Source organism: Cyanidioschyzon merolae, chromosome 19, assembly GCF_000091205.1.
Source record: "Cyanidioschyzon merolae strain 10D DNA, chromosome 19, complete genome".
NCBI classification, from domain to species: Eukaryota; Rhodophyta; class Bangiophyceae; order Cyanidiales; family Cyanidiaceae; genus Cyanidioschyzon; species Cyanidioschyzon merolae.
The window spans coordinates 1,118,959-1,132,933 of NC_010145.1; the positions used below are offsets into that span (position 1 = coordinate 1,118,959).

Consider the following 13,975-nt stretch of genomic DNA (forward strand, 5'->3'; position numbering starts at 1 on the left):
TAGAACTTGTCAACAGTAGACGCACCACAGCCATCAACTGTCCCTGGTTTTGGAGTCCCAGTAAATTGCTTCAGATGGACACGGGCTACACTCTCCTCGTGACCTGAAAGCGTCGCAGCGTAACGAATAGAGTCGATGCGCTGAGCGAGCCAGCACCAGCAGGGCTACCAGGCCGCTCCGACGTACGACTTGCTTATCTGCGGACGCTGTTTCAGCCAGTGTTACGACTTGGAAAGCTTTTCCCGGTTTGCATATGTTTACGCTGCACGCTGCAGTCATCACAGTTTCTGACTCGTGTGCTGCTGGTCAGGCGTGCGACAAGTCGGGACCGCTGGTGAGGCAGTTGCTGGAAGAGTCATCCGCCGCTGCGCTTGGTGCGACGGTACCTCGTTTTCAGGTCACATGGTCGGAGGTTATACCTGATGAGCGCCAAGTCATTGTAAAGCGAATCAGAGTCTTAGCCGGACAAGATTCTAGAGAAGACGACGGCGCCAGTAGCGTTTCTGGTCCGCCGCAGCCGGTCGACCTCATTGTCACCACGGGGGGAACAGGGATCTCCGCTCGAGACGTTACACCGGAGTCGACGCTGGAGGCTTGTGAAGGCAGGAGCGTCTGGGGTCTGTCGTACCTCATGCTTCAAGTTTCGCTTCAGTACACACCTATGGCAGCGTTATCGCGGTACGGAGCCGGTGTCTGTGGCTCCGCGCTGGTTATAAACTTGCCTGGTAAGCCAAGCGCGGTGCAAGAGGTTTTGCCAGCGATAAAGCCAGTTATCGTTCACGGGTGCATGCTGCTTCACGGGCACACACGACACGGAGGAGAGTCCGATGTACCTGCGCAAGAAGCGACTCCAAATGTGCAGTAGAACGTTTACCGCAAGAGTCTACGGCATCGACGGGTGAATAGTGCGTCGCAGGATAACTCGTTATGAAGACGGATTAGCGACGGATTCGACTCCAGCTCTGTTCTAGAGGGCTTATCCTAGGAATCCAAGGCACCGCTGGGTTTACGCTGCGTCGCCGGTACACACAGGATGGAGGAGCGTGATTGCTGCACGTACCTGCGCTAGATTCGAATTCAGCTGGATGCACTGGGACGTTCACCTCAGGGTTTCAATGCGGGAGTCGGAACCCTTTCCGTCTAGGGATGCATCTACCTATGTGTTCAGAGCCCGCCTGGATCCAAGGAGTCGTCCACTGTACGCCATAGGATTGGCGATAGTGAGGTAGGCTCTAGTACGGGCTATGTGTTCTTCGTCATCGACAACAGAGTTCCGGTGCTTGTGCATCGTATTGTAATGCAAAGTTGACGAGCGCGCAGGTTCACTTGCGCGTTGTCCAAACCAAGCCTCGTGATTATGGTGCCATTTCACATGAAATGTCTCGTTGGGTCGAAGAAACGCACATTTTCCAACAGAGATGGCATTCTGCGAATCAGTTTCTGATGTACATAAAAGTCACGTTACCCTGCTGTTACGAATACGCTCACTTTTCCCGATAGAAACGACAGGATGCGAATCAGTGTCCGATGCATAAAGCAGGCGTCACACTGCAATCCCCCGAGTTGTTGTCGTTATGCCTAGTGTGGTGAATGCCGGAACATCTGTACCAGTACGCCACTTTTATTCTTGTTGTTCGTTTTTCTCGCAGGTATCCAGCAAATGGATTGCATTCCATAGACTGCAGAAAGGCCCTCGACAGGCTCTACGCTTACACTGGTAGCTTGCGAAATGCAGCTTACCTGTCCACTTCAGTTATCCTACCTTGAGTAGGCAGATAAACCAGCCTTTTCCTAGGCCCTGTTCCTGAGGCCGTGCACCTGAGACAGAGACAATCAGACGCTGCCAAGACGACAGTCGCCTTGTCAATACTCTGTACGCCGTAGGTTCTGTAAACAATACTACTGAACAAGCCACAGGATGTCAGGTTTTCATATCTTTGATACGAACGGTGATATAGAGACACCGATGGGCAAAGAAAAAAGCTTGCATCTATGCGAGACCTTCGTGCGATGAATAACGCACTACTGATTTCCTAATGAAATGCGAATGCCTCTTCATGGAGTAACGGGCGTTCGTCTCAATCGATGAGGATTCATTCCCGAGAAAACTGGCAGACCTGTATGTCGATACTCGAAATAGGGCGTACCGCTGTTCGTGAAGAAGAATCAAGCGAGCATTTCAACAACCTCAACCCGAGCGGTGATTCGACGGTATGGTAACGTACGCATTGCCAAATGTACAGACTCATTCACCACATCATCCTTCGTGGAAGCGCCCTTTGCACCTTCTCCTTCTGACATTCTTCTGTTCTGCTTGTAGACAACGGCATTTTCCATCACTTAAAAGCGTTCAAGGAGGAACCAGCTGCGTCTGGGGCTGAAGTGCGCTTCACGCGCGGCCATTTTCCATCGTTCAGTCCAGTCCAAGGCGTCTTCTCTGATGTCAAAGACCATGCGTATACGCATGAACCAATGGACAAGCCTTTGGTATTTGTGACAGCGTCCGTCGATATGTCGTCCACTGGTACCCCGCACACCAGCTCCGAACGATTTTGTTGCTCCTCTTGTCGTGCGTAAGTGGGAGCGAAGGGGTTCTTTTCAGTTCACTGGCATGCTCGCGACCGAAAAGTTGACGAGAAGCTACCTGAAGAACAGCAGATACATGTATAGAACAGACGAGTTTCGGATGCACCGTTCACCCCCAGCGTCTAGGTCCCGCGGAAAAACACACGGATGTAGAGCGCAGCGGCTATACCCATGCAATCCTGCCGCGTAAGGGAGTAACGGGAAAAACCACCAGACGAAGGAGTGGGGCGCCCTTCGGAACAGAGCACCAGGAAAATAAGGAAGGGGAAACTGTCCAAGCGGAAAACAGCAGCATAGAATCGTTATCAAGACTTCGCTTGCAAACAAATCGACAGTGAGACTGTGCCCAAACGTGAGACGCAGGCCACCAAAATGAGTCCCGTGGCTTCTTAGACGAGGGCGGCTCGCCTGGTTTCCCTCGAGTTGACACACCTCGTTAACAGGCCGCTCACAGGAGTTCCAGATGCAGTGCTGCCATCAATCCACAGTACTCTGTCATTTTTCACGATCAATCCTTTTCGAGTTGACACACCTCGTTAACAGGCCGCTCACAGGAGTTCCAGATGCGGTGCTGCCATCAATCCACAGTACTCTGTCCTTTTTCACGATCAATCCTTTGCACAGCATCGAATGCTCGGCACGGAGGATGCCACACAACCTGCTTTCTCCAGAGATCGGTATAATCGATATTCGGGCGTAACAGACACCCGGAGGCATGCCAACAAATGGTGCAAGGGTGTCAGGTCCCATGTCGACGCCCTGAGCAGCGTACCGAGTAAAGAAGGGTATTTCGTGCGCTCCATTCGCAGAGTTCAAGAGCGTCCGAATTGCATGCGATGATGACCCTTGACACGAGTTCACGAGGCGCCGCCGAGGCTGCCAACGAGAACGCTTCTCGTACGACGAAGAGAAGCGTTCATTCGCAGATATGTTCTATGCGCTGGGATAAGAAATGACCGACAACTCGCGTCGGATGGTGCTAGCCTGTGGTGACCAAGGACCTGGTGTCGCGCGCCGTGACTTCACTCCTGCTCTCTCGACGAGAGCGCAAAACGAATGCAGGCATCCATTGTTTTCGATGCCCATCGACGCGTCCAGGACGGCAAAAACACATAACGAGCACGAATGTGCGCCGAATCACTTGCAAAATAAGTCGATGAAACAAAGATGGATACACGGGATTGTGTTTGGTGCCCAGAGCAAATGCCAGATGGCGAGGAATTCGAACACGAGCGGCTTGCTATCGAGTGATTCTATTCGAAATCATGCGTACAAGCACGGTTTGCATCGAGATCTGGACGCATCGATCAACATCTGGAAATGTCGCGTGCTTCGGGAACGTCCATCGGCTTCGTGTCTAGCGGACTTGCCTTTGGAATCAATCAGTACCCAGACTGGGCGTTGTGCTCAAGCGCTGTGGTCTCATGATGAGAAGCAAAACATTGATCAGGAGAGAAGTGAGTAGTTTTTTCTGAGTCCAAAGCACTGGTATGGTACTATTTTAGCTCTCCAGCAAGGCCACCGTGGTGTTTGTAAGCGCGGAAACCAATTTCCTTGGTAATCGGTGAAAGATAATGGTGATCCACTCTTCGATCTTCCTGAATCCAAATCGTCTAACACCAGTGAAACGGCTACTGATTTCGCTGAGCACCAGCGGACTGCGTCCAAGCGCAGACCCTGCACCTGGCTCGTCCGAGTCTCCAGTTCGAATACCATAGCGATTGCCCATAGCACCTCTGTCATCAGTGCTTGGCAGTTCACGAGTCCCGATACGACTCGCCAGACAGGGACGCGGTCCTCAAAGCTGCGACCTACTCATTTCTCTGGGTGTTCAGCAGCATCCAGACGTGCATCACACACGATGCACGCAGCCTGGGGCGTGCTGTATACACTTAGACATCGCGAGCAGACGTACCCCATGTGAACGAGTTTCCCACTTTGAAAACAGGTTGCTCGCAAATCCACGGACTCGACAACACCACAACGCTCCGTTCCGGACGCATAGGACCCCAACTCAGGAATGCGGCGCGTGAGGTAACGCCGCTCCAGCCTATTCGGTACAATGTATGTTGCCAGATGCGTGAACAGCTTCGCACAAGCGCAACGACACTCGAGATAGATGCCTTGGGTAGCGTAAGCAAGTTGCTGGAGAGCAGCACGTGCCTGAGGCTTCGTGCCTGGTTCAGAGGTGGCTTCGATGCGTACGACGTCGACCAGCAGCTGGTGCTGCTGTGCGCAAAATGCTGCGTTCCACAGCGGGACAGACTCCGCAACATCAAAGGGACCCGGAGCCGAGATCACCACCAGTCGGGCCCGAGGTGACAACTGCTCGGGATCCTGACTCGATTCGGAGCGTAATGGATCTCCAACTGCGTATCCGAAGGAAGGTTTTCGTTCCGGAAACCAGCCTCTAGCATGAAGGCTGCAAATTGTCTCCAGCAGCGCAACGGAAACATTGGATGGATAGACGAGAACGTCAGCGGAGCTAGCAGCCACCTGTTGGCTGTCTAGCTGATCCGCCTCTACAGCGACAACTTGCGCTGGTTGTTCCGTGTTTGCGGCAGACGACTGCTTCGTCTGCAGCAGCGGTTCACCGGGAGCAGCGTCCTCCGCAGCTGCGCCTTCCACCGAAACTGCTTCGCTCAGCTTCATGCATGCAAACTCGCGCAAGGCTTTACCCAACTGCGGGAGCGCATACAAACCCTGTAGACTCGTCTCTTCATCCGTAACCTCTTGCAGGCTGTGGAGGTATGCAAAGTCGTCCGTGGCCAGCGGTTGCACGGGCTTCAGCCAACGCGTGTGGGCTCGTTCGCGGAAGCCCAGCCAAGCAACCTGAAGCAGAGGTCGCGCCACCGCGAGAAGACGCACCAGCGCAAAACACGCCTTCACTGCACCAGGGAAGGCAGCGGACCCGGCGCGCGCCCAGGCAGCCAAGTTACAGTCGAGGAGCACCACCAAGAGCTCAGGTTCGCCTGCTGCGTCTAGGAAAACGTCGTCTCCCGTGCGCTGCGTCATAGGTGCAGGCCTTGGGCACGGGTATAGCGCAGTGAACAGCGTAAATACCTGTCTTGCCTTGGTGCCTCTGATTGCCGTCACACTTCGACGTGTTGTTCACTGCTTGGCACTAGAGCCGAGAGTCGCAAGTGACAGCGGGCTGGCGCTGCTGTCTACAGCGGGGAAACGTTTGATCGAACCAGAACCCTCTCTACTGCGAACGTACGGTTCGCGGGCAGGCGCCAAGTGACCGTTCCACTCCAAATCAGTCAACTTTAGACAACTCGTCGACCAAACCTCCACTTGGGACAGGGCTTCGATCCATTCAGTGACCCTTGTGGTACGAGGATGAAGTCCAGTACCGAGTTCCTGGTACCAGTTTCTCCGCAGCGTTCTACGACGCTGCGCTTCAAGCCGATGCGCTGCTGCGATGCGTCGTGCGGCACTGAACGCATCCGCAGGCTCATGTTGTTTTGATACTGGGCTTTGTTGTGGAACTTGCTAGGGAAGCATCTAGGTCAGCGCTGAACCAAGGCCAGAACGGATGGGGCCACTCACTCGAACGCCTCTTCTTCCAACTTTGAGGCGGCCGGAACACTGCGAAACAACTGCACGCAGTTACCCGTGCCGTACTCGAATGAAGCTGTATTCCGAACGAGGCCGGAATCCTGACTCCACTTTTGGATTCACGTCTGATCGGTGCTCATTCAGGAAAATCATGGCGCGTACATCCGAGTATGATGATTTTATGAACGAGGATGACGTCATAGCAGTTTGCGCGGCCTTGATAACCGCGACATCTCCAGGTACCGGGGGCGTGTACCACGGAGCGCCCGAAGCGAAACTCTCCGGACTCGTGGCGTTCGAGCGACTCGGCTCAACGCTATGGACGAATCGCGTTTCCCTGGCAGCATCGGCGGTGGCACGAGCTGCGTCCACAGTAGTCATGTTCCCGCTGGATACGCTTAAAACACGTCTGCAGAGTGCAGACACTGCAGCGCTGGGTCCGCGCGAGGCCCTGCGCAAGGTCCTGACCCAGGGCCACTTCTATCGGGGACTAGGTTCAACACTGTTCGGTCAGGTGCCGTATGGTGCTCTGACGTTTGGTACATACGAGTGCTATAAGCAGGCACTCGAGGAATGGGGTCTAGCGTCTCGGCGGCTTCGGTGGATGCTTGCTGCGGTGCTCGGTGACCTCACCGGCTCGCTGTGGCTGACCCCCAGCGAGCTCATTAAGCAGCAGCTACAAAATATGCATAACACTGGGACCAGGGCGGCACAAGCGGCTACCGTTTGGCAGGTCATTGGCCAGAACTGGCGACAATATGGTATCGCTGGTTTTTATCGAGGCTACAGTGGTCAGGTCGCTCGCGATGTTCCGTTTCGGGCGATTCAGCTGCTTCTTTTCGAGGACGCACGAGAGCGCCTCGAACGCTATCGACGGCGAGCACTGACACCTTTGGAGAATCTTGCAGTTGGAGCGTATGCAGGCTGTTTAACTGCAGCGGTAACGACTCCACTAGATGTGATTAAAACACGCTTGATGACGGATCGAACGTATCGTCACGCTGGAGACGCGCTCTGGCAGCTGTTGCGAACGCAACCGCGGGCTCTTTTCCGGGGAATCGTTCCACGCGTGCTCTATATTGCTCCCTCAAGTGCGATTTTCTTCATCGTTTACACTTTTCTACAGAGACGCTGGGATGCCAAAGCAGCAGCTTGGGAGAAACGGGGACGGGATGCTTCGTGTACGCCAACAAAGCGAAACCGGGGTGGCTCGCGCTTTTGTGCGATCGATTCGAAGTTTTCGGGGAGAAAACCCTTCTCGCTCGCTCGGTCAATGGGTTTGTGCGCATAGCCCCTGCAGAGTTCATGCAGCGAGCTCGTGCATGGAAGGTCTCCTGTTCTGAATGTCGCGTTGGAACGCTCGAGGTCGTTACCTGGGATTCGCTCCACGCTCAATGCGCACCAAATGCGATGTGGCATTCTCAGCGGCATCATTCCATTAACATTTGAGACTGGTTATCGCGCATTTTCGCATCCGGTCAAACTGTTTTCGTGGTAATGCGCGACATGCCCTGAAGACTGCGAAACATGCCGCTGGACGTTCCTTGGACGGCTGCATTCGCAATGCCGATGGTGCGGTCGTTCTTGATAATGAAGACATCGGACATATTGTGCCAAACTTTGTGATTCCGCTGGTCGCGTGCCCGCTACCCCAGAATATCCAAATAACGAGCTGTGGACGCGCCCCAGCGAGTGACGCTGGACACAAGACGACGCTGTTTCTGCCACGAACGATTGACTCGGTTATCCATGATGTATTTCATTGCGGTGACTTGTAGTTGTTCTCGTTGCATTTGATGCTCGAGCTGGAGCGCTCCCCCACCGTTGACTGCAGATGAAATGGAGACGACATCCGATGCTGTTTTCGTCGAAGCATTTACTCATTTGGATCATAGGACGAGAGAGCACGCCAGGCTGTGTGCGAATTTCTCGGATGCCGGAATGATGCGGAAGGCCGCATCACTGACTGAATCGTTTTTCGCGTCAGCACATGGCGATGCCCACGGGAGAAATCGTTGCTTGCCTAACTGAATGCTTGCAGTGACAGGCTGCAAGTGCATTTACGGCAACATGTTCTAGCATTATCAATGAAATAAATGCACCCTAAACGTTTGCCCAGCTCGTGCCAGAAACCCGAAATACCGATGCAAGAGCGGAATCCTGCAGAGAGACAGCTTCCGCCAAAGCCACCCGAACAGCGCCTAGCGTTAGCAACGTCAGTCGACCTGGGCGCAAGACGCCCGGTTGCATGGTATTCGCTGCCTTTTTCGTCGCATCTATATGCTTGGTGTTCACGAGGGTAGCTGTAGCGCCACGAACAGTGATGAATCCTCGTCAGCATAGAATGGAATAGGTCTTCTCATGTGACATGGGCATACATGCGAAAGTTTGGGGCTCTCCCCATCGTTAGAAGCACCAGCTTTTGCGGGATTTTTCTTCAACTGCTTCCTTTTTCTTTGGCATATCGCTGGCTTTCCATAGGTTGGTCTCTCCCTTCTCTCCATAACGATTGTCAGCAGCCGATGGATGTTGCTGGCAGCGTTCAGGTACCGATTTCGCTGCCCCGGGTCGCTTTCGATGCATGATATGTACCGACGATAGTTGCGGTCTGCGCTTCGCTTGCCAGTTGCATCTTCTTCGTATACGGCCGCGGTGTACTCGTCGCTGCGATGAAACTTGGCTCTGATTAGGTGTTTCCACACGTATCGATCGCGCGTCCTCTTCCCAGCGTCGTCCTGTCGTACGTGATCTCTTGCCTCATCGCTCGGTAGATGCCCTTGACGTGTACAGAGGGTTCCGCACGATGCACTCGTCTGTTTCCGCACCCGGTGAGGTACACAACGATCCCGGACTTGTTCTGGACGGATCCATCGGCGAGCGTGCTGCCCGCTCCACATGCACAAGTGCGTGCTGCTCCATTCGATAGAGGATATGCGGTACAAGATGTTGTCCGCGATGAAACAAGTACCAGAGGAAAGCTCCAGGCTCGAGAAAAAGTCGAGCCATTTCGATCTGTCTACGTGCCTTTTGTACAACGCTATGACGCTAGCTCCGTTGGAAGCGATCACCGCGACATCCAAAAACAGAAGCGAACTATGTATGAGCAACGAAATACCAATTGCTTTCTCTCCACGGCAGACGTCGAAACGTTGAACAGCCATCAGTATTCTCGAAAGTTTGCCTTTTCATTAGGAAGGTCCCGTGACCCACACGAGTCTACGAAGCCCGTGCTTCATGATCTCGCCAGTGCCGAGTGCTATGGCGCGATCTGAGCAACTCTTACGGAACGCAGTTTGTTCTGGGACTAGGGGCGGGGCGGCTGCATCAAGATATGTCCCTGGTCGCAATGGTCTCCCAGCATATCGCTTCGTGCTATCACAGGCCGTTGGTCTGTCTGCACAGCCTGCAGGCTCCCAGAATAATGAAGGATCCCGATTCTGTGACCAGTGAAGCACGCCTGGAGCCGAATACCTTAATGGTATCGCATAGCCGTTCTGTCTCCGTACTGCATATGCACCAGCGGTGTAAGCGCACCTTCAGGTGCATCACAAAAGGTTAGGTGCACGACAGAGCATACGACATAACCAGTACATCCGAGAGAAGGTCTGAAAAATGGAACTTCAAGCTAGGGTGTACTATCATGGACGCTTTCCCAAAAGCCAATATCCATCTCACAATCTAGCACCCATGGTCCATGGAAACGGCCTGTCAAACGAAAAAAGGTCCAGCGATCTCCGCGATGTATATGAGCGCGCGCTCACAGAAACGCATCGCCGCCTATGCGATCATCAGAAGAACAGATTTTTTTACTAGGGAAAGCCTGGAAAAGCGCGAGCGCGCGCTCACAGAAAAGCATCGCCGCCTATGCGATCATCAGAAGAACAGATTTTTTTACTGGAAAGAGCCTGGAAAGGCGCGAGCGCGCGCTCACAGAAACGCATCGCCGCCTATGCGATCATCAGAAGAACAGATTTTTTTTACTAGGGAGATCCTGGAAAGGCGCGAGCGCGCACTCACACAAACGCATCGCCGCATATGCGATCATCAGAAGAACAGATTTTTTTACTAGGGAGAGCCTGGAAAGGCGCGAGCGCGCGCTCACAGAAACGCATCGCCGCATATGCGATCATCAGAAGAACAGATTTTTTTTTACTAGGGAGAGCCTGGAAAGGCGCGAGCGCGCGCTCACAGAAACGCATCGCCGCATATGCGATCATCAGAAGAACAGATTTTTTACTAGGGAGAGCCTGGAAAGGCGCGAGCGCGCGCTCACAGAAACGCATCGCCGCATATGCGATCATCAGAAGAACAGATTTTTTACTAGAGCCTGGAAAGGCGCGAGCGCGCGCGCTCCCCAGGCGGCCGGAAACGCCGCCGTCGCGTCGTCGACCTCGATCGCCGGCGCTCGCAGCGTTCGGAACAGGCCAACGGCCGGGAGGCGTTTCCCTGTTTGTTCCTTCGCTCGCTTGAGCGCTTGAGCGCCAGCTCGTGTTCAAGCAAGTGTACGAGCTCTGGTTTGCGTAAGTTTTCAGCATCTTCAGATCAGTATCGTGTATCGTTAGGATCGTTGAACAGCTCGATCTTGCGACCTGGAGAACTGCGTTGTGCGCATCACGAAACAAACAGACGCAAGACGAATTGTGTGTGTGCGTGCGTGCGGATCGGTGCGCGACCTCCGTCTTGTGTTTGTTTTCTCGCTTATGCAGACACCTTGTCGCTCCACAGAGCTGTTGAGTATGAGTGGTGTGAGTGCTGTCGGATCGCTTCGGTCAGCGTCGAGAACTTCGTCAGCTGCGTCGTTAGCGGCAACGAGGCGTTCGCGCTCGCCTTCGCCGATCAGCCAGTACGGCCTGCGGCAGAGCGCGCCACCAGCGGTGCGCTCGGTAACACCTGGAGTGGTTCCCTCGCCGACTAATAATGCCCCGTGTTTTGGGGGCGCTTCGGCGAGTGCTATATCGTCACCAGCGGGCCCCGAGTTGCAGTGTCCGAGACCGCGGTGGCCTGTGGCGTTTTCCGCAGCCGCATGGTGCAACAGCGGTTCATGGCAGACGTCAAGCACTGGCGGTAACGCGTTCGGCGTGAGCGGACTTTATATCAACGGGGTTGAGGAGGCAAACGCTTTGGAAAGCGAAGCAGTGACGGCTCAGGCTGCTGTGCGACCTGGGGGTCGCTGGAGTGCCGGCGTCACGCGGGGGTCGGTCGTATCCGGGCGACCGAGCGGTTTTGGTGGTGGTAGTGGTGGTGGTGGCGGCGGCAGCAGCAGCAGCTCCAGTGCAGCGTTGATTCTGCAACGCTCGTCCTCATCACAGTCAGTGCATTCACTGACACCGCCGCCGCCACCCTTGGGCTCGACGTGCTCGTCGCCGCTCTCTTCATCGCCGACCATTGGAGCCGGCATGCAAACCGAGTGGCGGGCATGGCATCCTACGTTTCGTATCGATGAGACAGTAGAATGTGCAGCGGAGCCACTTTGCGTGCGTCCTGTTGCTATCAGGCGCGCAAACTCGTATACTGCTCCGTCGCCGGGTCATCACGGGGTCGCGATTCCATCACCGCTCGCTGGAGCACATGGCATGGCACCCTTTTTAAGCAGTGGCTATGCGACCCCAAACAAGGTTGGTGAGTGTGGCGTTTCGCCGCCTGTGCGTGCAACGAATCCGCAGTGTCGTGATGCGCGCTTCTGTGTTCCCTGACGGGCATGTACGCATGGAGAAACAGTGTGATTCGCTTTCCGCGCGTTTTTGCTCAAGTAGTGCCTTGACTTGTTAGGCCTTGGATACACTGCTCGTTGCAGAATACACATACTGTACTAGTCTGGACTTGTCTGACTCGGCTAATAACGGATGTCTGACTTTCAAGTGCGGTCTCGAGAGGCAAGTTGCCGGCGACTCTATTTGGCACTATCGTTGCAGACTCTGAAGCACCGGTAACGACCTTCTCGTGTACATTTTATCCGCTTTTTTTTTGGCAAAGCCCGCGCTTCACATACCGCCCAGACCACTGAAAGCTTCGGCCGCTGAACGCTTGTTCAATGCCGTACAGCTGTTCACGGATATCGTGGAAAAGGACACACCGCATCGTCGTCGGATGGACGCCATGGTAAATTGGTGGTGGTGGTGGCGTGTACATTACCCAGTATCTCGTGCTTTATGATGGCGATGGTGATGGTGATGATGGAAGCTACACTGATCCTTTTTACATATTGGAGCAAATAACATTTGAGTCTATTTCAGGGGGAAACGTATATTTACGAAAAAGAAGCGGTTTGTCATGCGACGACACTCGCAATAAATGTCGGTTGTCGCCAGTACAGCGCCTCGAGCCTGGTTCCCGTAAACCATCTGCACTGTAAATCGTATCTGAGACCTGTGTGCATCTTGTCTCATGTGGAGATGCAAGCGAGTGCCTTGGCGTGTGGAGTGCTAACGCACGAGCCCCAACTGACTCCGCGTGGCACGGTATCCTCTGACGCTACAACCGACGCGGATACATCATACACATCGGATCAATGCAGAGGGCGCATGTGCGATGCCCTTTCGCACTGCACCATCCGGGATGATCCTGCTGCATTCGACTTGTGATGCACGTTGCGCTTGATCGTAGTGCGACCAATGCAGAATTACCCGCGTCGCATGCGTATATGGTGCGAGAATGCAGGGCGTCATAGGTGCTTCTCGAGGCGCACGCTTTCACTAGACGATGTGTCATGCAGGGCGACGGGGAATCACACCGCTCTGGAAGAGCGGCTGGATATCCCCCAGCGCTATTTATTGTATCCATTTAAGCGTAGAATAGTATGGGGTCGTTTCTCGAACACGAACCCAGTAGATGAAGTCTGGGTCTGTTTGAGGTTTGATCAACACCCGCCTTTGTGGACTTTTTATGCGACTGCTTCCTTTTCCTCTCCCTGACATCCTAACTTGAGTAAACCGGTCACTCCTTTTGCCTCCAGCTCCTTTATCAGCACTCTAAGGATGCTGATGATGGCGTTGATGTGCCGATTGCGCTGCTTCCGGCAGGTGCCGACTTATTTCATGTATCGGCAGACGTTACGATCTACGCTTGACTTTTCAGTTGCATCTTCGTGGGACAACTCCTCGGTGTAGCCGTCACTGCGGTGAAATTGCGCTATGGTGAGGTGTTTCCGTCTATCGACAACTAATTCTCCATTTTAGCGCGCACGATGGTGCGTCAAGACTTTTTCATAGCGCGGCACATGACCTTGATGGGAACAGAGGGCTCCGCTTGATACCCGATTCCTTTTTCGCGCTAGGTGCTATGCCCTACAATCACGGACTTTATCGAGGTGATACACACGACAAGTGCTCTGTCCGCTGAACGTGCAGGCGATTCCATGGTATAGAGGATCTGCAGAATGCGATACTGTCCATGTTGAAGCAGACACCGGACGGAAGGCAGATGCAGGATGGAGAACAAGTTCAGAAACCTTGCATCTGTCTTCGCTTCATATGCGCAAAGCGATCATGCATGCTCCAACGAGAGCGGTCGCTGTACTGATTAGAGTCCAATTCCAGGATCCGTTTCCACATAGGCGGGAGAGCATGGCGCTGGAAGACCCAAAAAGGAACTACACCAGCTCCAACGACAAGATCGTACAAGGAGTGTGCACGGCGTTTTGTTACGATACCGATAGATGAGTTTCGAACGTCCTGTACACACCATGAACTGGGGTGCAAACTTCAGAAAGTCGAGGTGGAAAAGTGCCAGCGGAGCCCTGAGGATATAAAAAAGTATGGACCGCTGATGGAAGAGCAAATGGAAAGGAGAGCGAAAGTGCGAGGATTGCTTGCGTCATTAAGTACAACCA

At 53.9% G+C, this 13,975-nt stretch overlaps 4 protein-coding genes and 1 non-coding gene across 5 annotated transcripts, besides 2 other annotated features; 3 read left to right on the plus strand and 2 right to left on the minus strand.

Annotated features, from left to right (window-relative positions):
* Nucleotides 1-253: 253 nt before the first annotated feature.
* CYME_CMS449C (similar to molybdopterin biosynthesis CNX1 protein) lies at nt 254-865 on the plus strand (the record flags this gene model as incomplete). The annotated part of the gene is made up of 1 exon (XM_005538983.1): nt 254-865. The coding sequence occupies one exon, from the start codon at nt 254-256 to the stop codon at nt 863-865; it is 612 nt and encodes a 203-aa protein (XP_005539040.1).
* Nucleotides 866-997: 132 nt separating this feature from the next.
* CYME_CMS450T lies at nt 998-3,172 on the minus strand. Its single transcript, XR_002461680.1, has one exon. It is a non-coding gene; the product is annotated as a hypothetical transcript (transcript).
* Nucleotides 2,570-4,160: a sequence feature (possible transcribed region).
* A 241-nt stretch (nt 4,161-4,401) lies between these two features.
* On the minus strand, nt 4,402-5,601 carry CYME_CMS452C (similar to TFIIH subunit TFB4; the record flags this gene model as incomplete). Its single annotated transcript, XM_005538984.1, has 1 exon — nt 4,402-5,601. The coding sequence occupies one exon, from the start codon at nt 5,599-5,601 to the stop codon at nt 4,402-4,404; it is 1,200 nt and encodes a 399-aa protein (XP_005539041.1).
* Nucleotides 5,602-6,124: 523 nt separating this feature from the next.
* Nucleotides 6,125-7,438, plus strand: CYME_CMS453C (similar to mitochondrial carrier protein; the record flags this gene model as incomplete). The annotated part of the gene is made up of 1 exon (XM_005538985.1): nt 6,125-7,438. One exon carries the CDS (start codon nt 6,125-6,127, stop codon nt 7,436-7,438), a length of 1,314 nt encoding a protein of 437 aa, XP_005539042.1.
* Nucleotides 7,439-8,175: 737 nt separating this feature from the next.
* Nucleotides 8,176-10,449: a sequence feature (possible transcribed region).
* A 398-nt stretch (nt 10,450-10,847) lies between these two features.
* Nucleotides 10,848-11,840, plus strand: CYME_CMS455C (hypothetical protein; the record flags this gene model as incomplete). The annotated part of the gene is made up of 1 exon (XM_005538986.1): nt 10,848-11,840. One exon carries the CDS (start codon nt 10,848-10,850, stop codon nt 11,838-11,840), a length of 993 nt encoding a protein of 330 aa, XP_005539043.1.
* Nucleotides 11,841-13,975: the final 2,135 nt, after the last annotated feature.